Source organism: Toxorhynchites rutilus, chromosome 3, assembly GCF_029784135.1.
Source record: "Toxorhynchites rutilus septentrionalis strain SRP chromosome 3, ASM2978413v1, whole genome shotgun sequence".
Classification (NCBI taxonomy): domain Eukaryota; kingdom Metazoa; phylum Arthropoda; class Insecta; order Diptera; family Culicidae; genus Toxorhynchites; species Toxorhynchites rutilus.
The window spans coordinates 310,062,839-310,088,711 of NC_073746.1; the positions used below are offsets into that span (position 1 = coordinate 310,062,839).

General features: G+C 41.2%; 3 protein-coding genes across 5 annotated transcripts; 2 read left to right on the plus strand and 1 right to left on the minus strand.

Moving 5' to 3' along the window:
- The first annotated feature begins 2,959 nt into the window (after positions 1-2,959).
- Positions 2,960-4,243, plus strand: LOC129776583 (transcription initiation factor TFIID subunit 12). 3 transcript variants are annotated; one of them, XM_055782308.1, is made up of 4 exons: positions 2,960-3,098; positions 3,495-3,650; positions 3,706-3,898; positions 3,953-4,243. In XM_055782308.1, the coding sequence occupies exons 2-4, from the start codon at positions 3,516-3,518 to the stop codon at positions 4,078-4,080; spliced, it is 456 nt and encodes a 151-aa protein (XP_055638283.1). In that variant the 5' UTR covers positions 2,960-3,098; positions 3,495-3,515; the 3' UTR covers positions 4,081-4,243. The 3 variants fall into 3 exon arrangements, with proteins under 3 accessions (XP_055638283.1, XP_055638284.1, XP_055638282.1); XM_055782309.1 differs by having other exon boundaries at positions 3,007-3,098; positions 3,492-3,650; XM_055782307.1 differs by having other exon boundaries at positions 3,032-3,650.
- LOC129776587 (peptidyl-prolyl cis-trans isomerase FKBP2) lies at positions 4,195-4,821 on the minus strand. Its single transcript, XM_055782313.1, has 2 exons — positions 4,583-4,821; positions 4,195-4,524 (listed from the first exon to the last, which is right to left on the minus strand). Exons 1-2 carry the CDS (start codon positions 4,742-4,744, stop codon positions 4,267-4,269), a joined length of 420 nt encoding a protein of 139 aa, XP_055638288.1. The 5' UTR covers positions 4,745-4,821; the 3' UTR covers positions 4,195-4,266.
- Positions 4,822-15,028: 10,207 nt separating this feature from the next.
- On the plus strand, positions 15,029-21,283 carry LOC129774431 (uncharacterized). The gene has a single exon (XM_055778168.1). The coding sequence runs from the start codon at positions 15,029-15,031 to the stop codon at positions 21,281-21,283; it is 6,255 nt and encodes a 2,084-aa protein (XP_055634143.1).
- The last annotated feature ends 4,590 nt before the right edge of the window (positions 21,284-25,873 follow it).

Here is a 25,873-nt window from a genome sequence, read left to right on the forward strand (position 1 = left end):
ACTCAGTGTCGCATTGGAGTCGGTTTTGACCAGTAATTGAACATTTGCGACTGGTGGCGACTTTCAATGTGGGGCCATAATTTGGGCCCCGAACTCAATGTTTACAAAAATGTCCAACTAGAGGTAAAAATGTCTAATTAAACGTGTTGCTTCACAGATCTGTTCAATTAGCTTAATGTCGATGTAGATGTAAATTACTGTACAACCCAATCAAAACAAAAGCCGAGACACAAAGCCCAGACAAAAACCAAACGAGCCGTCCGTCTCCGTCAATTATTCTTTTCTACAAACCCTGCCGGTCGTTTTCGTTGAACGTATGCTGACGGGTCGTTACGTTGCTGGTGTATGTGAATGTTTTCATGAGAATTGCATGGTAGAATCATTGACGTATCGTGACGTGAACGTGACGTGTATGTTGTATGTGAATCGCACTTTATGCTTCAGCCGTAGACCACACGTCTTAGGGTGGGTTTAGACTAATGATATATTCATGGGAAGAAATATGATGAGATTTATAGAAATCGCATCAACCGTTTACCCTAGCGCGAACTTCTATAATGAATATATTCATATTTTTGGTGAATTTATTCACCTGAAGTAAAACTGCATCCATTTTTAGTGATTTCTCACCAGTGAGAAATTCACAAGCGTTTACATATGCTGAATTTATTCATGTTATATATACCTCGAATAAGTGTATCATATTTATTCTCACCCGTTTACACCTATTTTCACGTGAATAAATCCATCTATAGCTATAGATCTCCCCAATGTAAACCCGCCATTACCTTTACTGCTACCACCCAGCAAACATTAAATCGCATAACAAGCGTATATATAACATCATATGCCCTAAAATTTGGTTGGCATATAATGCGCCTAACTGGCATATGCATGCAAAAGTGGAGGCCATACACATACATGGCAAATGTTTACCGAATTTGTTTGGATGAATATGCTACTTTGACCGGCTATAATAGCGATTATGTTGGAATTGAATTGCGATCTAATATCAATATATTCATGAGTTGTCAAAGCACCAAATACGACTTTTGTCACACTCATATACGATTTATTACATACATAGAAAAAAAGCAAGCAAAATATTTTCGTAAAATGTTTATTATAGCCTCACGAATCGCCATTTTTATATATGAGTATTTATGTTTGTAGAAATAATAATTGTTTGATTGACTTGTGTTGGGAGTGGAATATGAATGTTTAAAATAGCACAGATTGATGTTTGGTGAAAACTGCTCCGATGCGGGTTCGAACTCCGGTCGTCTAGATTATCATCCACCAGCTATCTCGCGCGGCTATCTGAAATTTGATTCAACAGCGGTTAAAACTTTCGAGTGCATCAGCCTTTCATTAACATTTCAATATGATGTAGTATGTTTTTTATTAGGATCTAATATGATTTACTGTTTCATGATTTTCTTCAGCATGCAACACGATTTACTACAGTACTGAATCGATTAAAATTATACGCTTATACGACACACAAACTGCATCAGCGTAATATACGCATATGACGCGGATTAAATATATTTTACGATAATGTACATCATAACATTGATGTTTATTATACCGAATTGCGACTTAATTTGATAATGGTATATAAAATCGAGTTTTTACATTTTATACGAGTTCTAATATACACGATACATACTTTGATTGATATTATATGCGATTATGATTTATTCGGATTTCTTGTAAGACTTGGCACGTGCAAAATTATACGATTTAATGTTTGCTGGGCAGAATACGGAAGAGAGCGCGAACTCGTGTTGCGTAATTGGGTTGAACGATGTAGTGTTGAAGCAAACCGCGAAGCGGGCAAAACATAGGCGGTAAGGTTGGGTCGCATAGACACGGTATGTATAAAAACGAAGACAGCGCATTGCAAGCGGAATACGTTGGATGTAATAGGAGGATTACATTCACCCTCCACACACTCGCGACCTCACCTACCAACACATTGTTCGGTGCATTGCATTTGCATTGAGAGTGACGAACAATTTGTCAACGTTGAGAGCTTGTAAATGGTGAGCTACCGATGTTTAGTAGACGTTCTGCAACGTTTACTTTATAGAATAATATCGTCCTTAATTTTCATTGGAAAAACGGAGCTGCTTTCTAAAACAAACTCTCGAAAAAGATGCGGAATCTGAAAACTGATATTGAAAGAAATGAAAATAAACACATAATTTGGTACAAATTCTCAAAAGCGTAAAACTACAAATAAACAAGTATGAATACAGTATGTGAAAAGTGTGAAAATACATAATCTACTAAAATGGTAAATGGAAAAGTGTGCACAATACATAATCTACTAAAATGGCTGAAAACATTCCTAGAAATTTGTCGTGTTATAGAAACTTGCACAAAGGATGTTTACAAAAATGTCCAATTAGAGGATCAAATTTTCAATTATTCGTGTAGCGTTACAGGTCTGTCCAACACTTAGAAAAATTTCTCGGTAGAAAACTACCAAATACATTTGGTATTGCAAAAAATAGTAGAATGTACAAATTTTTTGTACATATTGTCAACAAACCCGGATCCCTACCAGAGATTAGTATATTTTACTCGATAACATTAGTAGTTAGTATCTGAAAACTGGTGAGAAAAGCCCGTATTAACAATTTTTATTGTTGTCATAAGGCAATACGGAGGTATAATAAGGCAGGAAAATGTAGCCGATATTGGGCTTACGAATCATGGTTCTGCTTGACATATATGTTTATTAGTACGGTAGAAAATGACTATAGATTGGTAGCATGTACCAAAATATTCGTAATGTCTACTAATTATTTCTCTCAGTGAATTAGCGAGATGTCCAATTAGAGGTAAATCAATGTATTGGCCAAAAACACGAACGGTGACGACCCTTTTTATCGTGTACGAATACAAATATACTTCGCATACTGTTCCACCTTAGTGCGATACATTGATGTGCAGCAAACAAATGCCTATCCACTTCTCACCAATACATCAACACACAAAACTTCAAGCGAGTTCGGATCAGCTTGTAGCGAATATCACACCCATCATCTATCAGTGGCGCTTTGGAACGCTTTCCCCGAGGAACAAAGGTTCTATTATTAATTTTTCTCGTGCTCCGGTGTTTTGTTCTACCCGTATTTAATATATATCACTTTGTTTGTACATATTGGGACTGTTAGGATCTATTGGACTATTGTCCGTTTTTTCGGAAGCACTCTATACACGGCGACAAAGAGCGCTATTTATCTTTCTCTAATGCGCTCCACCTCTTCCGGAGCGGCGCTGTCCTTCATAGTCGGTACCTCTACTTCTGGATCCGATTCCAAACTGGTCAAAAAGGCTGTCCGGTGTTTCCAAAGCACTTGATTTGTTCAGGGTTCTGTGTTGGCGGCTTATCTCGCTATTTTCACCAAATTTACTTTCATAAACAAAACCAAAAAACGAATAAAATGTCCGCAATAGGCAATAATATCGATTATCAGCAGAACGTCGACTTTGATCAGGACATGACATCACCCTCGCAGGCCAGCCCGCTCACTGCAATCACAGGAGGAACCGGAGCTGCTATCCCCGGAGGCAGCGTAAAGATGTCAATGGCATCAAGCAGTGGCACCAGTGGTGTCTCGGACATCGCAACGCAGGTTTTTCTTTGAAATGCAAGTTGGTGTTGATTTGTTATCCCATCATAATTTGCAGATCCTGACGAAGCCGCGTTTGCAGGAGCTTGTAAGGGAAATTGATCCCACAGAACAACTGGACGAGGAGGTGGAAGAATTATTGCTACAGATTGCGGACGACTTTGTTGAAAATACCGTGAATGCGGCATGTCTATTGGCCAAACATAGGAAAGTATCCAAGGTGGAGGTTCGAGATGTACAGCTGCACCTCGGTGAGTTGTCGATGAACTTAAGCTCAATTTTTTGATTCTATCCTTGAATTGTAGAACGCAATTGGAATATGTGGATTCCTGGTTTTGGAACTGACGAGTTAAGACCCTATAAGCGAGCCACCGTCACCGAAGCTCACAAACAACGGCTGGCTCTAATTCGAAAGGCAATCAAAAAGTATTAGGATCGCTAAAAGATACTGGGATTTCTGAGCTACTCCCGATTGCAGAAACAAGCGTGACAGAAATTATTTAATTTGACTGATTTAGGAAGAGAAAAATATGCGAGAGTGAAATACTTATCTGTCCCAATTAAAGCAACCGGAATAAATGCTTTATTGAATCACATTTCACTTTTTTTTAAAATGACATTAGAGTTCCGTCTTGCGTTCGATTTTCATTAACTCTACCTCGAATATCAACACCGAGTTTGGTGGAATCTTTTCTCCGGCTCCGCGTTCTCCATAGCCTAGTTCCGGGGGGATTATCAACTTCCGTTTCTCTCCTTCACACATGTTTAAAAGTCCTTGATCCCAGCCTTTGATCACCTGCCCCATGCCTAGAGTAAAAGATAGCGGCTGCCCTCGTGGTATGCTACTATCAAACTCGCTTCCATCCTCAAGCGTTCCCTGAAATATAACTGAAAGTGAGCAATCATTGTAATGTATTTTCTCGAAGGGTGGAAACCGTATAGTGCATGTGGACCAAATCGCCTTTCTTTGTACGCACGGAACAATTTTCGACACGCTTTTTCACGCCGATTTTTAGCTTTCCCTCTGCGCTGGCATAGTCAAAGCAGACTATTGATATAGAAACGGCTAAAAACAGCTGAATTGCCTTAAGTTTCATTGTTAACTGGGAATAAATTGATGAAAAACTGTAGAGAAAATCACGCTTGGACTTGAACTTGATGACAGATGATGACATTGATACGATAAGCAGGGATGCCAGGAGATTTTCTCATCAGGGGAATATCAATGGAATATAGGCTACCCAAAATCAAAATCAATATGGCGTCATTTGTTTACCAACATATTATTTGCGAGGATTGAAATGGTTGAACTCACGGAGATAGTATGCTTTATTTCTAACTGCATGAACGATTTTCATATTTCGGTTTCACATGAAGGTGTTCACATTTAACATGGAGTTTAAAGTTAGCCCCTATTCGACTATATAACCGGACCGAGTTGCAATATTGTGTACACTGGCAATATGAGGGATTTGACGTTTTAGTCGTACCCCTGCTTCTCATGATACGTAAAATCACGGCGCCTAGAAGTATATCCCAAGACGGGTCTATCGTACTAGGTGAGGCCGTTTCGTCACTAAGTTGGGTAGGGGAGCGGTATATGAAAACAGTACGGAAGAAAGCAGAAAGGGAATTATTTCCTTGAAGCGTGAAAGAGACAGACTGATCACGAGCGAGCTTGAGTACAAGCGTATTGTGTTTTGTTTACAAACAAAACACAGTAGACTTCCAAGATGGTTCTAGCAAGTTGGATATACTTCTACGCGCCTTGGTATATCCTAAGGTGAGGCCGTTTCGTCACTAAGTTGGTAGGGAAGCGAATATATGAAAACAGTACGGAAGAAAGCAGAAGGGGAATTATTAGCTTGAAGCGTGAAAGAGACAGACTGATCAACAAATTTCAACAAATTTTGGTTTATTTCCATTGATTTTGGTGTGTTGTTCCGAGATGGCGAGAGAGGCTGGCGGATGCGTTGTCGGATTCGTAGGTTTGCTGTTCCACAGCGCTGGAGTCCACGGCTAGTCGACACGTGAACGGTTGACCGTTGCTCGACGTCTTTCCTCCTTGACGGCAATCGACAAGCCCAGGACGATACCGGAATGGCACGGTCGAGAGGGGCCCTCTTCGGTGCTTATGGCCAACCCGGCCAGAGGGTTATCGCTGGTCTTTTAGCCTTAGGCGTTGTGGAGGCCCACTAGGATGAAAGGTGTGCCGGTCAACCGTGAGTTCGTCGATGAAAACTCTGTCCAGACTTTTCGACCGAACTTTAGACAAACGTCCGTCACACACCACGCTTGAATATAAAAGGCCCCGTTTTATTTAGCGGGTTCTTCTTCGAGCCTTCTCTCATTTCTTTCAATCCTTTGAACAGCGCCCATTTTCGCTGCATTATTGCTAACTATCTCTCTCTCTCTCTCTCTCTCCCTCTCTCTCAATCCTCGTGATGCTTCGCCGTATAGGCTCGCCACTATGTTCACTCGATTTTACAAATATAAGACACATCATATTTATTTACGTCCCTACAGTAACAAACAGTTACAACAATCTATTGGCTGCCCGCTGGCTTTGTGGAAACTAAAACTTCTTTTGTTTCTTTTTCTTGGTTAATTACGATTGTTTTCGCAATGTTATTGATATTTTCAAAATTGTGCTTCGCTGCTACGTTAGTTTTACGTTTCGATTGGTACAGTTTGAGGAGCACAGATTAGACCAATCAGAAATTTCGTTCAGATTATGTTTGACATTTTTTAGTTTAGTTTAGTTTTTTAAAAAAAATATAATTTCCTATATTGTGATAGATACGTAGAATCTGTCAAGAGATGGTCGTGTTAGAGGCGTTCCAAATCTTCCATTATTTCGTTATATACTTCAACTTTACGAATGAAACAATCGAGCTGCCAGCGAGTGCTGCACGGTCGAGTATTCATTCCTTAAGTACCTCGAATGCGTTTCGCGCGAGAGACTGGCATTGTCATTTCTTGACATATCGTTATTCAACGTATACATGAAAAATGGACTAATTTTTGAGGGCGATGAAAAAACAGGGAGTCGACACCCTAAAAAATATTCCCTGATTTTCCAGTAATTTTTCAGAAAAAATCCAGATGTAAACTAGTAATCAAATTCACTACTGTAGTTCCTTAAACATTTAGTTAGCTTAAACATTGAAATTTAAAAACGTCCGTCGATATCTTCTAATGAGTGAATTGTTTTTGATTTTTAATTGAGTTGAACGACGACTGAGAATTATCGTTAAAGATTTAAAAAAAAATAGATTTATTATTGCAATTCGAAGTTATATTGAAGGAGCATTAAACACTAGTACAGAATGAATCATTTTCCTTTTTTGGAGCTTCCGATATTCATTTTTTTTGGAGCTTCCGATATTCACTGCAAGGGTTCCTCAATGCCGGTAGTATAAGCCTACAGTGAAATCACCCGATACAGAGAGGAAATATTAAGTGTGGCTTACCTATTCGACCGTTGTCTGCTGAAGGAGGAAATGATGTGACATGTGTGCTACTACTGCTGCTATGATATAACACCAACATCACTGTTATACTGTTAGCTGCGAGGGGTAGGGCATTGTGCATTTAATCTCTCTTCTACGCACCTTACATCTTCCTTCTTCCTTCTTCTTTTTGTGTTGATTTTCGTTTTTTTTATCTTTTGTCTGTCATTCCATTTCTTTTTTTTCAATCTACGATACGAAATACTCAAAAAAATGTTATAAAAAATATTCAGCTGCGTGAATTTCCTCTGATTACAGTCCTCACGGTCAATTTTGACCTGGATACTCTATCTATCACTAATACAGTTTGCCACATGTCCACATATTTTATAGGTTTGGAAAAAAAAATGACGACAATCTGTCTAGGTGACATCTGTGTACTCAACACGCAGCGATAGAAACAAGTACTGCACGCACTCAATAACAAACCAACTGTCAAAATTCATTAATATCATTAATATGTGCTTATCCCCGGTTCAATAGTGCCAAACCACCCTGGTTTTTCTTTTTTAGCATAACTTCCTCTGAAGAAGCTCTGGTGGTTGAGTGGGCAGCAGCATTATGTGGCTGTATTGCAGCCTGCAGCTCATCATTGTAGTTGTTCCCGATTGACGATGCGGTTGACATTGCTTCATTAACAATTCTCATAAAATTTTCGACTAGCTCATTTTGTTGTGAGAAAAATGGTGTAGAGTATATTGTCTGAATTCCTCTTCCACGAAAAAAGCTTTCAAATTCTTCACCATTGGTATCGAGCGAAATCGTCTCTCAAACCGTTTTAGTAGAGAATATCCTTTGCATTGGAGTTGGTTTCACCGGTCTACCATTCGTGGCACAAGTTTCGCATGACCCATTGATCAGCATCTGTGGCCATGCCAGGTCACCACACTCGCACACTTGAGTTTTGTCAATATTCCGTTCTTGATGGATAGGTCATTCGAGACAGCTTAAAATCTGCTCAGATACTTCGACCACTTTCCTGACTACAAAGCTTCCACTTCCAATTGGGTTGTCTCATCTTTTGCAGTTGAATTCTGCGTTCTAACGCGTTTCAGTCGGCAGGACGCGGCCCAAGTTGACCGCATTTACTGCATTTCAATTTTATAACGGGCAGAACCTGTTGCGGTGCGCCCTCCTATTACATCTGGAACAACGTTCCCGACGACTCCTAGAAAAAGCAATGCTAGCACGATATTCTTTAGTCTAAATTCTCTGTTTTATTCGTTTCCCGTCCAAGCTGTATCAATCTGATACACTCCGTCTCTCGTTGCCGATTGTACGATGAATTTCGCTTCGCCACTAAATGTGCTAGCAATTCTAGCAAGTTCGCGGTTGAACATGTCCTTGAACAACTGCGCATTGACGAAACGTTTCTGATCTGCTGCAATATACTCACAAAGACGTACATTCTCATTTGTCTGGCATGGAAGCTCATAATCGATTCTCCTGATCGTTGTCGCGTGCACGAAAATGCTTCGTGCTCAGCCGCAGTGTCGATTGTTGATCAAAAATGACTTTCGATGTTCTTAACAAAAGTTGTGTAGCAATGACCTTCCTTCAGGTTTGGCCTCAACTTACATGATCGTACAATACCCTGCAATTCTTCACCCATTGAAAGATAAAGCAGTTGTGACCGTTGAATGTGTCACACACGTTGGATAGAGACGCTGCGATCTCAGAGCTTCCAATATATTTGAACCACTCTTAAAACCACTTTGAACCACATTTTGTTTGCAGGTACGTTTTATGAGAAAGGTTGGATTTGATCTCATCGGACGTTCGTATTACTTGTCATCGCTTCATACGCCGGAATGTCACGACACTTCCAGCTATCATCTGCTTCAGTGCATACAATATTGTTTCCTGGGAACTATTGTTACTGATCGAGCATTTTCCGTTGTTTCTTTTCGATATTGGGTGGTTTCTTCGACATACCATTTTGACGTAGAACTACGTCTTTCATTAAGGGTGCCAAATCAGAAAACAGGTCACGTTTTTATGAAATAAAGTTAACGTTAATAACTATTTTTGCCGCGAAAGGATTTTGGCGATTTGCATACTAAACGAATCGGAAATTCCGTAAGATTTGTTTAATATGCTATACATTAGAATTCCCTGGTTTGTAAATGGTTAAAAATCATGAAAACTTTTAGCGTTTTCATTCTCCCATACATTTGCTTGTACATTTGTGTGCTTTCCCGAACAGAGCAGTCAGTAACGAGCAACTTGTCGACGACCAACGGAGGGGAAGTCGTAGGATTTCAAGTCTCCGTGAACAAAGAAAAAGTAGAAGAATGAAGGGGAATTTTTGCTTAGAGTATAAACAGTGGATCTCGCTGAGGCAAACTTTCATTTAGCATCGGACTGTTGAGCAATCCAGTTCACTTTGCTTTCGCTGCGCTTCGATCTAAGATTGGACCCCACCAGTGGTAATCCAACTTGGATATCGTCGTGTGTTTTTTTCAGTTCGTTTTTGGCGTTATTTGTATCGTGTGTTTTTCTTTCCGCGTCCATTCTTTGTGTGGACACCGACTGGTCAACATCGTTGCTGGACGAGCTGGACGGCGAGGGATCGAGTGCCTTTCTCAAGGCAAGAGGGTGGAGGTGGTAGCGCTGGAGTAAATAGAGTAGAGTTTTCAAAGGGCCTTTCTCAAGGCTAGAGACGAATGAACTGCAAAAGTTTAAAGTCTCTATAATACAAGACCTTTCTTCCTTCCTTCCTTTCCGCGTCATAAATTGGACACTTCGCGTAGTCTGTGATGAGCAAGAAGAAGAGGAAGGCAGGCTCGAGCCCTGCAAAAAAACGAACGCATTGCCAGGGGCAATAAAATTTCGAGGTAAGCGTCATCTAATGATGCACGCGATGTTGGTGCAGTGAAAAGCGCTCGCACTGAACGAGCCTTCGCGAGTGTGACACCGCATCGAACAACAGCGAAGTAGGCGATTTCGGCGCGTCGGTCGAACATGTAAACGCCGTTACCCAGGCAGCAACCAAATCAAGCTCTCCCCGCTGGTGGTGAAGGCGGTCGCTCTTGACAAACTCATCAGCGAATTCGCTTCGAAGGGTGTTACTGCAGGGTACAAGCTGTGTGGCATAATTCAGTATTTTTCCAAGCAGTTAACATTGTTTGTTTTCCGTCATCATAAGGGCTTCGTTAGTGCCTTTGAGGATGCATCAATGCATTAAACTGACGTTATGGCGAAGCAGACGTTAAGATTGTGCGCCAAAGCGTTATAGAATGATATCCGAAGATATAAACAAGCGACTTATATAAAATAACAGCGTAGTTCTACGTCAACAATGCGGTCGTATCTTGGACACAACCTCCTGTAATTTTTTTCAAAAGCGGTTGTCCCAACACGCAGTTTTTAGGCGGTTGTCCCGACACGCCCCTTTTTCCAAGCGGTTGTCCCAACACGCAATCTTTCAGACGGTTGTCCCGACTCGTCACTTTTTCCAAGCGTTTGTCCCAACACGCTTTTTTCAGACGGTTGTCCCGACACGTCACTTTTTCCAAGCGGTTGTCCCAACACGCTTTTTTCAGACGGTTGTCCCGACACGTCACTTTTCCAAGCGGTTATCTCAACACGCAATATCTCAGGCGGTTGTCGCGACACGCCATTTATTTTCACAGGCGGTTGTCCCAACAATGCCATTTTCTTGAATTTCTTTCCTCTATGCCGGGTGATTTCACTGAATATTTAATGTATTGTTTTTTTGCCAAAAAACATAAAATGTCCGGCAGGATCGCCAATGTGGAGCTTCCGATATTCACTGCAAGGGTTCCTCAATGCCGGTAGTATAAGCCTACAGTGAAATCACCCGATACAGAGAGGAAATATTAAGTGTGGCTTACCTATTCGACCGTTGTCTGCTGAAGGAGAAAATGATGTGACATGTGTGCTACTACTGCTGCTATGATATAACACCAAAATCACTGTTATACTGTCAGCTGCGAGGGGTAGGGCATTGTGCATTTAATCTCTCTTCTACGCACCTCACAGAATTCATGAAACTGTTTCGATTTTAACGAAATGCTTTTTCTTGCAATCTTTCGGCTCCGTCCTGTGTGTTTTCCAAAATTTTCTTCATTTTATCTCACGACATTTCGCATCTGTTTCCCGTTGCCGTTTTATTAACTTTGATTCATATGACGATAAAGAAAAAGAGAATTTCGAACTTGAACTAACTACTAGCTGTACATTTTTATTGATGCTATCCTTCCAAAGTATAACATCACGAACTTGTCGCATAGTACAACCGTTTCCTCCCACATGTTTGCATAAAAACATTCGCTATTCATGGAAACCCCCTTTCGTTGGGGTTACCACGTGAGAGACAGAAGACCATTTTTGGTAAAAAAAATTCGTAAACCTACCTGTCTTTTCCAAAAATGTTCCAGTCGTTCATTTTTCGGATCGTAGTGAGCAAACTTGTTTATGATGTTAGCAATATTATTTCAATGGTAAGTCCACTGGAGCTCCACTGATGAATCCTAAATCCGTCAAACATCAAAGTAGACAAAAGCTTCTAGAATCGTTTCCCTCCATTCTTTATCGGTATCAAACACGGAAAGAAGAAGGATACATCAATGCTTCATAAGCTTTAAAACAAGTGTTCCGCATCTCAGACGAAATTTTAAGATGTCTGTCGCAATATTTTGGCGACTTTGTTTTGAAGCCATCAATCCTTTGATGAACCATGTAAAATATGTAACAGTTTTCGAAGAAGAACTGCAGATACTTATGCCAAATGCCAGTAAAAACAGCGCGAATGTGAAAGCTGTCTACTTTTGCGCTGTTTACCTTTCGGAAGAACTAAGTTCACCTACAGGCAAAAGCAATCAAGATAAACCGAAAAACCTACAGAGTCAAACTAGTTAAATACAACTTTTTTTTTGTATCATTAACTTTAATTACTGCAATAATCAAACTTCTTCAAACTTCTGCAATAATCAAACTTCTAATTGGCGGAATTTCATTTTTTCCAGATTGCTGACGAATTCTTCTGACATTCTTTGAATTTCCTGATATTCCATGATTTTCAAGGTAAAGGGTGTGTCACATCAAATTGCATCACGGAAAAAACGCATTAGAAATTTAATTTTTAGGAATTATATCTTCAGCTTTCGCTTATAATCAGATAAGAGTGTATAGATCACGTTGGCCATGCTCACTGTCAATTTTTCGTAAATTTGGAAAAATGTCGTCGAACGAAAAAGAGCGTCGTGAATTAATCCTGCGCACTCATTTCGAGAATTCGGAGTTGTCACATCGGGACATCGGTAAGATGCTGGGAATCGTCCAATCCACGGACAGCAGAGTAGTAAAACGATACTTCGAGAACCTAACCATCGACCGGAAGGTGAAGAACGGCAAAAATGGATGCTCCGTCAGTGAAAAAGATCACAAGCGCGTAGTTAAGCAGTTTAGACGTGATCCGAGAAGTTCGGTCCGGGATGTCGCCAATAAGCTGAATTTGTCAAGTTCATTCGTCCAGCGGACCAAGCAGCGGGAGGGCCTGCGTACATACAAGGTTCAGAAGGCTCCTAACCGCGACGAAAGGCAAAACATGGTGGGGAAGACGCGAGCCCGGAAGCTGTACACCGAAATGCTGACGAAGCCCCATTGCCTGGTAATGGACGACGAAACCTAAGTCAAAGCGGACTTTCGTCAGCTGCCGGGCCTGTTGTTCATCTCCGCAGAGGACAAATTCAGCGTTCCGGAGGAGATTCGCAAGCAGAAACTATCCAAGTTTGCCAAAAAGTACATGGTGTGGCAAGCGATCTGCTCTTGCGGAAAGCGGAGCGCACCCTTCGTGATGATCGGCACGGTAAACGGGCAGGTTTACCTTAAGGAGTGCCTACAGAAGCGCTTACTACCACTATTGAAGCAGCACGAGGGCCCGACAATCTTCTGGCCGGATCTCGCTTCGTGCCACTATTCAAAGGACGTGTTGGAGAGGTACGAAGCCAACGGGGTCACCTTCGTGCCAAAGGAAATGAACCTGCCCAACTCGCCGGAGCTTCGCCCAATAGAGAAATATTGGCCGATTATGAAGCAGGCCCTCCGGAAGAACCCAAAAGTTGTCAAATCGGAGTCGGACTTCAAGAGAAAATGGATTTCTGTTCAAAAAAAAAACAACCTGACGTTGTACAGAACCTTATGGACGGGGTAAAGAGGAAGGTGCGAGTATACGGGCTTAGGCTAGAAGTATGAATAAAAAGAAAATGCCAAAAGTTGTTTAATAGTTTTTATTTCACTGTCTAAAATTTTCAAAAAGATTGGTCTACTGGGCGAATTTCTACAGCGTTTTCTCCGTGATGCAATTTGATGTGACACACCCTTTAGTCGACACCCTGACAAAAACCACAAAACATGATTTAATGGATAAAAATGAGGCCAGGTCTGGCAAAAAGCGTGATGCTTCTTGATGAAGACGGTTACTTCAAGCAAGCACTTCGTACTATATACCTTCCCGTTTCACCGCAAACTCCAAAAGAAAAGGTCAGCCGCTTGGACATTCCCTTCCCACGGATCGTCATCCATGCACATCAATGATAACAAAAAAACATGTTCACAGCAGCAATCACCAGTAGTCAAGTACAGCACAATCCTCTCCAACAAGCCAAAAATATCGGTTCTGGTGAACCAAAACAAATACCTTACCGGCAACAGCAAACTGCACAGCATCAACACCTACCTCCTGAACGGCGCAGAGTAGATAGATGGAAGCAGCTAACAATATTTTCGAATGAAATTTTCTCTAGTGTAAACTCACTGGCAAGTCATCAATACTTTAAAGGCCGATGAACTCTTTTTGCACCATCGACAGCCAGTAACTGCTGCAAAGGGGGGGCTGCCATACAAATGAAACACAAATTTCTGCATTACTCGGAAATTAACCAAGCAAACGAAACCAAAGTTGGCATGTGAAAGTTTTAGGGTGCAATAAATGTTTCTATGATGGTTAGACAGTCCTTCCCCCACTCAAAGGGGGGGCTGCCATACAAATGAAACACAAATTTCTGCATTACTCGAGAATTAATCAAGCAAATGAAACCAAATTTGGCATGTGGAGGTTTTAGGATGCAATAAATGTTTCTATGGTGATAAGATACTCCTTCCCCCTCTCTTAGAGGGGGCTGCCATACAAATGAAACACAATTTTTTGCATTACTCGGAAATTAATCAATCAAACGAAACCAAAGTTGGCATGTGAAAGTTTTAGGGTGCAATAAATGTTTCTATGATGGATAGACAGTCCTTCCCCCACTCAAAGGGGGGGGGGCTGCCATACAAATGAAACACAAATTTCTGCATTACTCGAGTGTGACGGCAAAAAACCCGATACCGATAACACTACAGCCGCTCTATCCAGTGAAGATTCGATTCCGCAACGCACTCTTCGACAGGCCACAAAAACCAAAGCAAAATTAGAAAACAAAACGTCAAACTGAAGATACAAAACAGAAAAGAATTGAAAAGGATAAAAATTGTCGATCAAAAGAAGAATCGTATCAAAAGTTTTCTATTATCTAAATAATTCAAAGTGAAATCTTAAATTTAAGAATATTCTGAATTACGTGAGTCAAATTGAATTCAATATCTAAGTTGAAATAATATAATATATACATATAATTAATTCTAGAGTGGGTAAAAAACTAAAGCTAACTGGTCGTCCTGATAGGATCTTTCCTTTGTAATAGCTTCACCAAAATTGTGAGTCACATGAGATGAAATCCCACCAAATTCTAATAAAATGCTTTGCAGCAAAAAGTCAACCACAACCATATCGTGTTTTCTTTCTTGACTTGGTGCAATCTAACCCAACAAAATCTTTTTGAATTTTGTACGTGGGTAGCAAGGATGGAAAGACATCTAGACACTCCAGAATACAACTGTAAAGGATGTAATCGTCCCGACAACGCGGATACAGAAATGGTATGCTGTGATGGGTGCCACGAATGGGAACATTTTTCTTGCGCGGGTGTAGATGACACAGTGCGAAATCGTGCGTATATCTGTAAAGTGTGCAAAGCGAAAACTACAGTAACAGAAGCGCTTAAGCCTCTGAAACCTTCTACGTCGGATAATAAATCGGCTCATATGTCCCAGAAATCCAAGAGCGGGTCTAAGCGTGGAAAGAAAGTTCCACAATCGAAGTCACAATCAAGTGTAGCATCCAGTGCAAGAGTAGCATTGCTGCAGGAGGAAATGAAGATCGCCGAGGAAGAAACCTTATTGAAAGAGCAGGAATTGAAGCAACAGCAGCAGTTGAAGAAGCGGGAAATGGAGGTGTTACGTCGCCAACTGGATGAAAAGAAGAAAATCGTAGCAGAAGAAATGCGACTACAACAGTTACAAATTTCCGAGGAGATGGAATTTAATAAAAATCAACATATGATCCGGCGGCAGTCTATAGAAATGCGACGGGAAATAATTCGTCAAATATCATCGGGAAGCAGTAGGAGTAGTTCAATACCCGACTCTAGAGAGAAGGTGTCATCTTGGTTGAATGTCCACAACGACGCTGGAAGATCGATGGAAAACACTATGCGCAACGATACCACAAAGGAAGAGGAAATTCCCGTTTCGCATATAAACCGGTGTTCCGAAGACCCAGCGACTACTTCTACGATGAGTAAACAGGTTCGCACAACTCAGCAGCCTAAAGCCACAATCTCAATAAACACCGAAGGTGCAGGTATGAATACTGTACCTATGTATCAGGACCCGTCCCAAAATAAACCTAGCGTAGTAAATTCGCTACAACCACCGATCATATCAAGTGGCGTTGCGACAGCTGCTCAAACACACGTACCTCAGTGTCAGACAACAACGCGAACTGTTTTCCCGAATCATGTAAATCCAGGCTTAACGAATTGTCCAGGGTCGTCATCATGGATCCACCCCCCTCAATTCGAAATTAGGAATTCGAACAATGTTCCTATTGCTTCCAGTTTCCCAGCCTGTATACCGGAAAATCCCATGTCTTCACAGCCCACGATGGCATTCTCTCAGCAGCACTGTCCATCAATGCTTGGTCCACAACTGAATCAATTTCAAGTGGCATCTCGACAATCGATGGGGAGAGATTTACCTATCTTCACCGGAAACCCCGAAGAATGGCCGGTGTTCATTGCAAGTTTTGAACAATCGACTCTAGCATGTGGATTCTCTAACGCGGAAAATTTAATCCGTCTACAACGATGCCTGAAAGGACATGCCCTGGAATCGGTGAGAAGTCGTTTGCTTTTACCTACGAGCGTACCACACGTTATACAGACTCTACGTACACTATACGGTCGACCTGAACTGTTGATACGGGTATTATTGGAAAAAGTACAACAATCGCCCGCCCCCAAACCGGGACGTTTGGAGACATTAGTACAATTCGGATTGACTGTCCAGAATCTTGTAGACCATCTAGTGGGAGCAAACCAAAAGGATCACCTTTCCAACCCAATTTTAATGCAACAGCTAGTCGATAAACTTCCTGATCATTTGAAACTTAATTGGGGCATATATAAAGGCAATTATCAAAACGCTTCACTCGCGACATTTGGCCAATTCATGACTGGAGTGATCGAAGCTGCTAGCGCAGTCAATTTCGACTTGCCGTGGGTCGAAAAGCAAGACTGGAATGAAAAAAGAAAAAGGGAAAAAGGTGTTATCCATACCCACTCGACGGAGCAAGTTGTTCCAGTCGACGAAGCTTCTTCAACGATAATAAACCGAAAACCTGTTAAAACATGTCCTTTATGTGGTCATGAAGGTCACCGGCTACCTGATTGTAATCAATTCGTGACTCTGAATTGTGATCAAAGGTGGAAGGTAGTCCAACAGAAAAACCTGTGCAGAACATGTCTCAATAACCACGGTAAATGGCCATGCAGGTCTTGGCAGGGTTGTAGTATGGACGGATGTAGACAAAAGCACCATACTCTTCTACATAGTACAACGACAACATCGAGCAATGTATCAGCAAGTCACCTTTCTCTGAGTACATCAACGCATTCCATATTGCGAATGATTCCGGTTGTCCTGCGTAATAACGGACGAACCAAGGCGATTTTTGCCTTCATCGACGAAGGTTCATCACTCACATTATTGGAACAATCAATTGCCGAACATTTGGGAGTGGTCGGAACGCCGGAACCACTAACATTGCAGTGGACGGGAAATGTAAAACGGGAAGAACGAAAATCTCATCGAGTATTACTGGAAATATCCGGAAAAAGTAACACTAATCGTCGAGAAACACTGCACGCGCGAACTGTTACCCATCTACGTTTACCTTCACAAACAGTTAGATATCGTGAGCTCTCCCAACGATTTCCTCACCTGCGTGGACTGCCATTAGAAGACTACGAGCTTATACAACCGAAACTGCTTATAGGGCTCGACAATCTTGCCTTAGGAGTTCCTTTGAAAATACGTCAAGGAAATCGAAATGATCCAATTGCGGCTAAATGCCGACTGGGATGGAGTATCTACGGCGGTTCTCCTAGCCATCCTGGACAAGCATCAATCCTCAACTTCCATGTTGGTGTTGTTTCCGACCCTGATAGGGAGCTAAATGAGCAGCTTCGGGATTATTTTACTCTAGAAAATACTGGAACTATTTCATTAGAAAAACTAGAATCAGAGGATGACAAGCGAGCCAGAAAGATCTTGAGGGAAACTACTAAGCGTATTGCGATCGGATTTGAAACTGGGCTATTGTGGAGAACTGATGATCCTGTGGTTCCAAACAGCTATTCAATGGCGTATCGTCGGTTAGTCTCACTTGAGAGGAAGTTGGAGAAAGATCCCCCTTTGAAGCAACGGATCCACGCCATGATAGCAGACTATGAAGGGAAAGGCTACGCTCATAAGGCTACAAGCGAAGAACTATCTTTAACGAACCAAAACCGAGTGTGGTACCTTCCATTGGGTGTCGTTTCTAACCCAAAGAAACCACACAAAATCAGATTAATCTGGGACGCTGCTGCCAAAACCGAAGGAGTCTGTTTTAACTCTCTTCTGTTGAAAGGTCCTGACCTATTGACTCCACTTCCACAAGTCCTAAGTCAGTTTCGTCAATTTCCCGTTGCAGTGTGTGGAGACATCCGGGAGATGTTCCACCAAATAAAAATCCGTGAGCCAGATCGGCAATCTCAACGTTTCCTATGGCGTAGCACTCCAATTGAACCACCAACTGTATATGTCATGGACGTAGCCACTTTCGGGTCCACCTGTTCTCCTGCGTCGGCACAATATGTGAAGAACCTCAACGCATCGGAAGCTGCTCAACAATTTCCCCGGGCTGCTGCCGCCATTACATTGAATCACTATGTGGACGATTATCTGGCTAGTTTCTCGTCAATTAAGGAGGCGATAGCAGTGATCAACGAAGTCAAGCAGGTACATGCTATGGGTGGGTTCGAAATACGGAATTTTCTATCGAACAAATCAGAAGTCTTGCGTGGCATAGGCGAATTGGAAAATGGTGTCGAAAAAGAACTTGATTTGGTAAGAGGCGAATCCTCTCAATCTGTCCTTGGAATGATTTGGTTTCCCAAGACCGATGAATTTGCATACACATTCTCTATGCGAAAAGATATTTTACCGATTCTCGCCAAGGATCACGTTCCTACCAAACGAGAAGTTCTCAAAGTGGTAATGAGTTTGTTTGACCCCTTGGGACTTCTGGCCTTTTTTCTAATACATGGGAAAATACTCATTCAAAATACGTGGCTCGAGGGATCAGGTTGGGACGATCCTATCTCGAACAAACTGCAAAAACGATGGCAGTGGTGGACTGATCTTTTTCCGCAACTGGAGTTATTGAGAATTCCTCGGTGTTATTTCCCGGCTCCGTTTCCAATTAATTCACACGAGCTGGAAGTACATATCTTCGTAGATGCCAGTGAGCTGGCATATTCTTGCGTAGCATATTTCCGCCTGTTAACGGAGAATAACATTATCGTTGCGCTTATAAGCGCAAAGACCAAGGTAGCCCCCATAAAGTCTCTCTCGATACCCCGCCTGGAATTAAAAGCGGCTGTTCTGGGCACACGCCTGATGGAGTCTATTAAAAGTCAGCACACACTCCCCATTTCACGAAAAGTGTTCTGGAGTGACTCCAGCACCGTTCTGGCCTGGATTCGATCTGACCATCGTCGTTACAACAAATTTGTAAGTTTCCGAATCGGTGAAATACTGAGTTCCAGTGAACCGAATGAATGGAAGTGGGTACCTTCCAAACTGAATGCAGCAGACGCCGCAACGAAGTGGGAGAATGGATCCGAAATTAAATCTGACAGCCGATGGTTCCTAGGACCCAGTTTTCTGCGGTTGTCTGAAGAACGGTGGCCAAAACAAAAGTCTGTGTCAATCACCGAAGAAGAATTACGACCGGTTCATACTCACTGGGAAAGAGAGCCAATCATCGACATCACTCGATTCAGTCAGTGGGCAAGATTACTTCGTACGATGGGATATGTTTTACGCTTTATCCACAATCTTCTACATAAAAAACTCAATTTACCTCCTGAATCAGGTGTACTGACCCGAGAGGAAATTAGAGGAGCAGAAGAAGCGCTGTGGAAAATAGCGCAGTCAGACGAGTTTTTTGAGGAAACGAAATTGCTGAAGGAGACCCAAGGGCCACCCCATGCTGTACATTGCGTCGTCGCTAAATCAAGTCCTATATACCGAGCTTGGCCATTTCTAGATGATCGAGGAGTCCTGAGAATGCGGGGTCGTATTGGTGCTACAAAATTTGCATCATACGAAGCAAAATATCCAGCTATTCTGCCAAGAAAACATCCTATAACCTTCCTAATAACTGACTGGTATCATCGCCGCTTCCGCCATGGTAATAAGGAATCAATTGTGAACGAGATGCGCCAGCGTTTCGAAATCTCCAAACTACGGACATTGGTGAAGAAGGTTATGGCGAGATGCGTCTGGTGCCACGTTATGAAGACCAAACCGAAGTCTCCACCCATGGCATCACTTCCGGATGCTCGAGTAAGCGCATTTGTTAGACCTTTTACATTTGTTGGGTTGGATTATTTTGGTCCAGTGTTCGTTCGAGTTGGTAGGAATCAGGCCAAACGTTGGGTGGCTCTCTTCACCTGCCTCACCATTCGAGCCGTACACTTAGAGGTAGTGCACACCCTATCAACAGAGTCTTGCATTATGGCAGTTAGGCGATTCGTTGCACGTCGAGGATCTCCCGCCGTATTCTATACGGATAATGCGACATGTTTTCATGGTGCAGATAAAGAGCTACAATCTCAGGTCGACATTCGAAACAGAGCTTTAGCGTCTACGTTCACCAGTTCCCAAACCAGCTGGAAATTCATTCCCCCTGCTGCTCCCCATATGGGAGGAGCATGGGAGCGACTTGTCCGTTCTGTAAAAATAGCAGTTGGCACAATAATAGATGCTCCCCGCAAACCCGACGACGAAACTCTGGAGACTGTTTTATACGATGCTGAGGCCATGATAAATTCTAGGCCCCTGACGTACATTCCACTGGAAGATGCTGACCAGGAGGCACTGACTCCCAATCATTTTTTGCTGGGTAGCTCTTCCGGCATTAAAATTGAACCCGTAGAGACAGGCAACCGCTCCATCCTGCGGAGTAGTTGGAAACTCGCTCAGCACATCACTGACGAGTTCTGGCGGAGGTGGGTGAAGGAATACCTACCAGTTATAACTCGAAGATGTAAGTGGTTCGAAGAGACGAAAAACATAGAGGTGGGAGATTTGGTACTGGTCGTGAACGGTACAGGAAGGAACCAATGGATACGTGGACGTGTGGAACAGGTTTTCTCAGGACGCGATGGGAGAGTTCGTCAGGCGATGATACGAACTGCGACTGGTGTTCTACGGCGACCGGTGGTTAAGCTAGCGATTTTGGACGTCGAGAAAGTTAGTAAACCCAATCAAGAGTCTACAGGGGATCAGGACCATTACATGGGTTTACGGGCGGGGGTATGTGACGGCAAAAAACCCGATACCGATAACACTACAGCCGCTCTATCCAGTGAAGATTCGATTCCGCAACGCACTCTTCGACAGGCCACAAAAACCAAAGCAAAATTAGAAAACAAAACGTCAAACTGAAGATACAAAACAGAAAAGAATTGAAAAGGATAAAAATTGTCGATCAAAAGAAGAATCGTATCAAAAGTTTTCTATTATCTAAATAATTCAAAGTGAAATCTTAAATTTAAGAATATTCTGAATTACGTGAGTCAAATTGAATTCAATATCTAAGTTGAAATAATATAATATATACATATAATTAATTCTAGAGTGGGTAAAAAACTAAAGCTAACTGGTCGTCCTGATAGGATCTTTCCTTTGTAATAGCTTCACCAAAATTGTGAGTCACATGAGATGAAATCCCACCAAATTCTAATAAAATGCTTTGCAGCAAAAAGTCAACCACAACCATATCGTGTTTTCTTTCTTGACTTGGTGCAATCTAACCCAAATGAAACACAAATTTCTGCATTACTCGAGAATTAATCAAGCAAATGAAACCAAATTTGGCATGTGGAGGTTTTAGGATGCAATAAATGTTTCTATGGTGATAAGATACTCCTTCCCCCTCTCTTAGAGGGGGCTGCCATACAAATGAAACACAATTTTTTGCATTACTCGGAAATTAATCAATCAAACGAAACCAAAGTTGGCATGTGAAAGTTTTAGGGTGCAATAAATGTTTCTATGATGGATAGACAGTCCTTCCCCCACTCAAAGGGGGGGGGGCTGCCATACAAATGAAACACAAATTTCTGCATTACTCGAGAATTAATCAAGCAAATGAAACCAAATTTGGCATGTGGAGGTTTTAGGATGCAATAAATGTTTCTATGGTGTTAAGATACTCCTTCCCTCTCTCTTAGAGGGGGCTGCCGTACAAATGAAACACAAATTTTTGCATTACCCGAGAATTAATCAAGCAAATTAAACCAAATTAGGCATATGGAAACTTTAGGGTGCAATGAATGTTTCTATGGTGGTTAGATACCCCTCCCCCCTCTCTTAGGGGTGGCTGCCATACAAATAAAACACAAATTTCTGCATTACTCGAGAATTAATCAAGTAAATGGGCGGGACGAAGTTTGCCGGGTTAGCTAGTGGTATATAAAAGGCAGTTTTGCCACTCGTTACCACAGTTGATTACAACAGAGGAGTAATAAATAGTATTCTCAAGCCTTTGTCTACAGGCACTGAACCCGTTTTTTTTTGCACTTAATCTCACTCTACCAATACGCGTTTCTTAAGGGAAATGGTGAAGTGGGGAAAAAAATTCTTCAGAATTTCACTGTTACACCTTCCATAAAAAAATTCGTGCCAAAAGCACAAAATTACCGATGGTCGTGAAAAGCACGGGAAGTTGAAAACTTAATTCTCGTCGCCACTGTAATATGCCATGGAAACAGTTTAAAAAGACTCTTTCTTCGAGCTGGGAGACGTCTATTCAGTTCAACTTCAAAGATAAAACAGCTCTTTATTCGTCCATTCCGTCGATGCATAGCCTAAAGCCGGGTTCAGACGGTGCGAGTAAGCATACGAGTCGGTCTAGTCAGTTACTGCAGTGCAGCTACTCACACCGTGTGAACACATCATGCCAGTTATTGTCATGTGTGATCCGGCGTGCGAGCTACTTCAAAGTTTTTTGAATTTACTCGCACTTGCATGCTTCACAACGTCAAAAACAGAATTTAGCGTTCGAATCAGTGATGCCAAATGTAATGAAATGTCTCTATTTTTAAGATATTTGAAAATATGTGAAGATATTTATAGACTTGAAAATTATTGGAAAAACAAATAAAACCCTCATAGTTTCTAAACGAAATAATTGTTATTTCGTTTTGCACGCTGGCGGGGCACGCTTTCTTTTTGAGATAGTTTTCTTGAGAATCTCTAATATAGAATCATTATCAGATCACAACTTACAAAAAAAAGTATTGTTCTAAGAAACAGAATACATATTCGATTTAAAAAAGTACATTTTCATTCATTATTAAAATTTTTGAAGCGTATTTATTGCACCTGCAAATCGACTATCATTTTCATTTCACAAAATAAATAAAATTAAATAAAAAATCTTTTAGACTACCATTTATAACATCACATCCTTTCGGAATTATCTGAGCTATGGATGTTTTCGAGATTCTAAAAAATATCGACAACAATCCCAACGATATTCCAAAACAAAGGCACATCAATGTCATTTCTAATTTAACTCTTGCAGGTACAGCATCCCTCATGACTGTATCTTGGCGTTGTATTCGTGGAGCAATTAAATCCAACAGTTTTTTCACTTGTTCAGGTGTTATTATCAACACTGCTCTGTAATCACGGGGATCCTCATCGTAGAGTTCCTTCAATATTGTATTTGTTGCTCCTTTTCTTTGCATCTAATTCCTGGCCCGAATCCTTTTCTCTTTCTGCTTTTTCGGATAGTACCTTCAGTTCAAAGAAATTCAGCACAAAGTATGTATTTTTAAACACGATCAGCGTTTGTTTTGCTATAAAATTGTGTGATGATACATTCAACTGAAAACCTAAGATGAAAACTGCCAATAAAGAAGTCGATTTTGGACCAATCATTTGACAAATTCGGACCTGATTGCTGTTTCTGACTATTTGATGGACATTTGAAAAGTCGCCTGGCATCCCTGGTAAACCCGTGCCGTAGTATCTAGTTTCTCGCCAGCAGCTCACACTGTGTGAACGGACAAGGCGAGTCAACCAATTGTCAAGCGAGTCCACCGGGTCAGTAGCTGCTCATTGTCAAGTCAGCTACTAGCAACGTATAAATGGGCCTTTAAGCAGGGTTCAGACGGTGCGAGTAAGCATACGAGTCGGTCTAGTCAGTTACTGCAGTGCAGCCACTCACATCGTGTGAACACATCATGCCAGTTAGTGTTATGTGTGATTCGGCGTGCGAGCTACTTCAAAGTTTTTTGAATTTACTCGCACTCGCATCCCTCAAAACGTCAAAAATGGAATTTAGCACTTGAATCAGGGATGCCAAATGTAAAGAAATGTTTCTATTTTGAGGATATTTGAAAATATGCGAAGATATTTATAAACTTGAAAATTATTGGAAAAACAAATAAAACCCTCATAATTCCTAAACGAGATCGTTGTTATTTTGTTTTGCACACTGGCGGCACACGTTTTCTTTTTGAGATAGTTTTCTTGGGTATCTAGATATAAAATCATTATCGGGCACAATTTTCATTCAAAATTCACTCACAACTTGCAAAAAAAGTATTGTTCTAAGAAACAGAATACATATTCGATTTAAAAAAGTAGATTTTCATTCATTATTTTAGTTTTTTTTAGGCCTATTTATTACTCCTGCAAATCTACTATCATTTTTATTTCACAAATTGGTACACGAAGCTGCTGTCAAGGCAAAATAAATCAAATTTAGAAAAATCTTTTAGACTGCCATTTGTAGCATCACATACTTTCGGAATTAATTTAGCTATGGATGATTTCGAGATTCTAAAAAATATCGACAATAATCTGAACGATATTCCAGAAGAAAGGCACATCATTTCTAGTTTCACTGTTGTAGGTATAGCAACCCTCATGAGTGTATCTTGGCGTTGTATTTGTGGAGCAATTAAATCCAACAGTTTTTTCACTTTTTCAGGTGTTATTCTCAACACTGCTCTGTACTCTCGGGGATCATCATCGTAGAGTTCCTTCAATATTGTATTTGTTGCTCCTTTTCTTTGCATCCAATTCCTGGAGCGAATCCTTTTTTCTTTCTGCTTTTTTGGATAGTACCTTCAGTTCAAAGAAATTCAGCACAAAGTATGTATTTTTAAACACGATCAGCGTGTGTTTCGTAATAAAATTGTGTAATGATACATTCAACTGAAAACCTAAGATGAAAACTGCCAATAAAGAAGTCGATTTCGGACCAATCATTTGACAAATTCGAACCTGATTGCTGTTTCTGACTATTTGATGGACATTTGAAAAATCGCCTGGCATCCCTGGTAAACCCGTGCCGTAGTATCTAGTTTCTTGCCAGTAGCTCACATTGTGTGAACGGACAAGGCGAGTCAACCATTTGTCAAGCGAGTTCACCGGGTCAGTAGCTGCTCATTGTGAAGTCAGCTACTAGCAACGTATAAATGGGCCTTAATGCCTACTCTATTCTATTGGCGATCTAACGTACAAATCTACACCTAGGCGGCGCTGCGGTGAAAGTGATGATGGTTTTAAATTTAAGAAATTTAATTCTGCGCATTTTTATATATAACATGTTATTTTCTTATCTCTTTCAGTAGTGAAAATTGTATAAATATTGACAATGGTTGAATCAAAGACGGAAATTCGAGAGCACCATCAAAAACAAGTAGAAAAATGCATGGTTCTTGCATGTGAGAACTACCTTGGAAAGTCCGGAAATAAAACATACGTGATTTGTTTTTCAATTTTAGGTTACCTCATCATCATTTTCTTAGTTCAAAAATAGAATCTAGATGTCTCACCCATCGTTTACGTTTTGCGTTAGATCGCCAATTGACACTCATCTATTGAACTGGGAATTGAGAACCCTACCAGCGGGTTTATCTATTGTACCGAGTGGACCTTGCCACTACACGGAAGTGACTCACGTAAACTGTGAACGATCAAACTCTTCCTATTGGTAGTAAAACATCATTCTTCCTT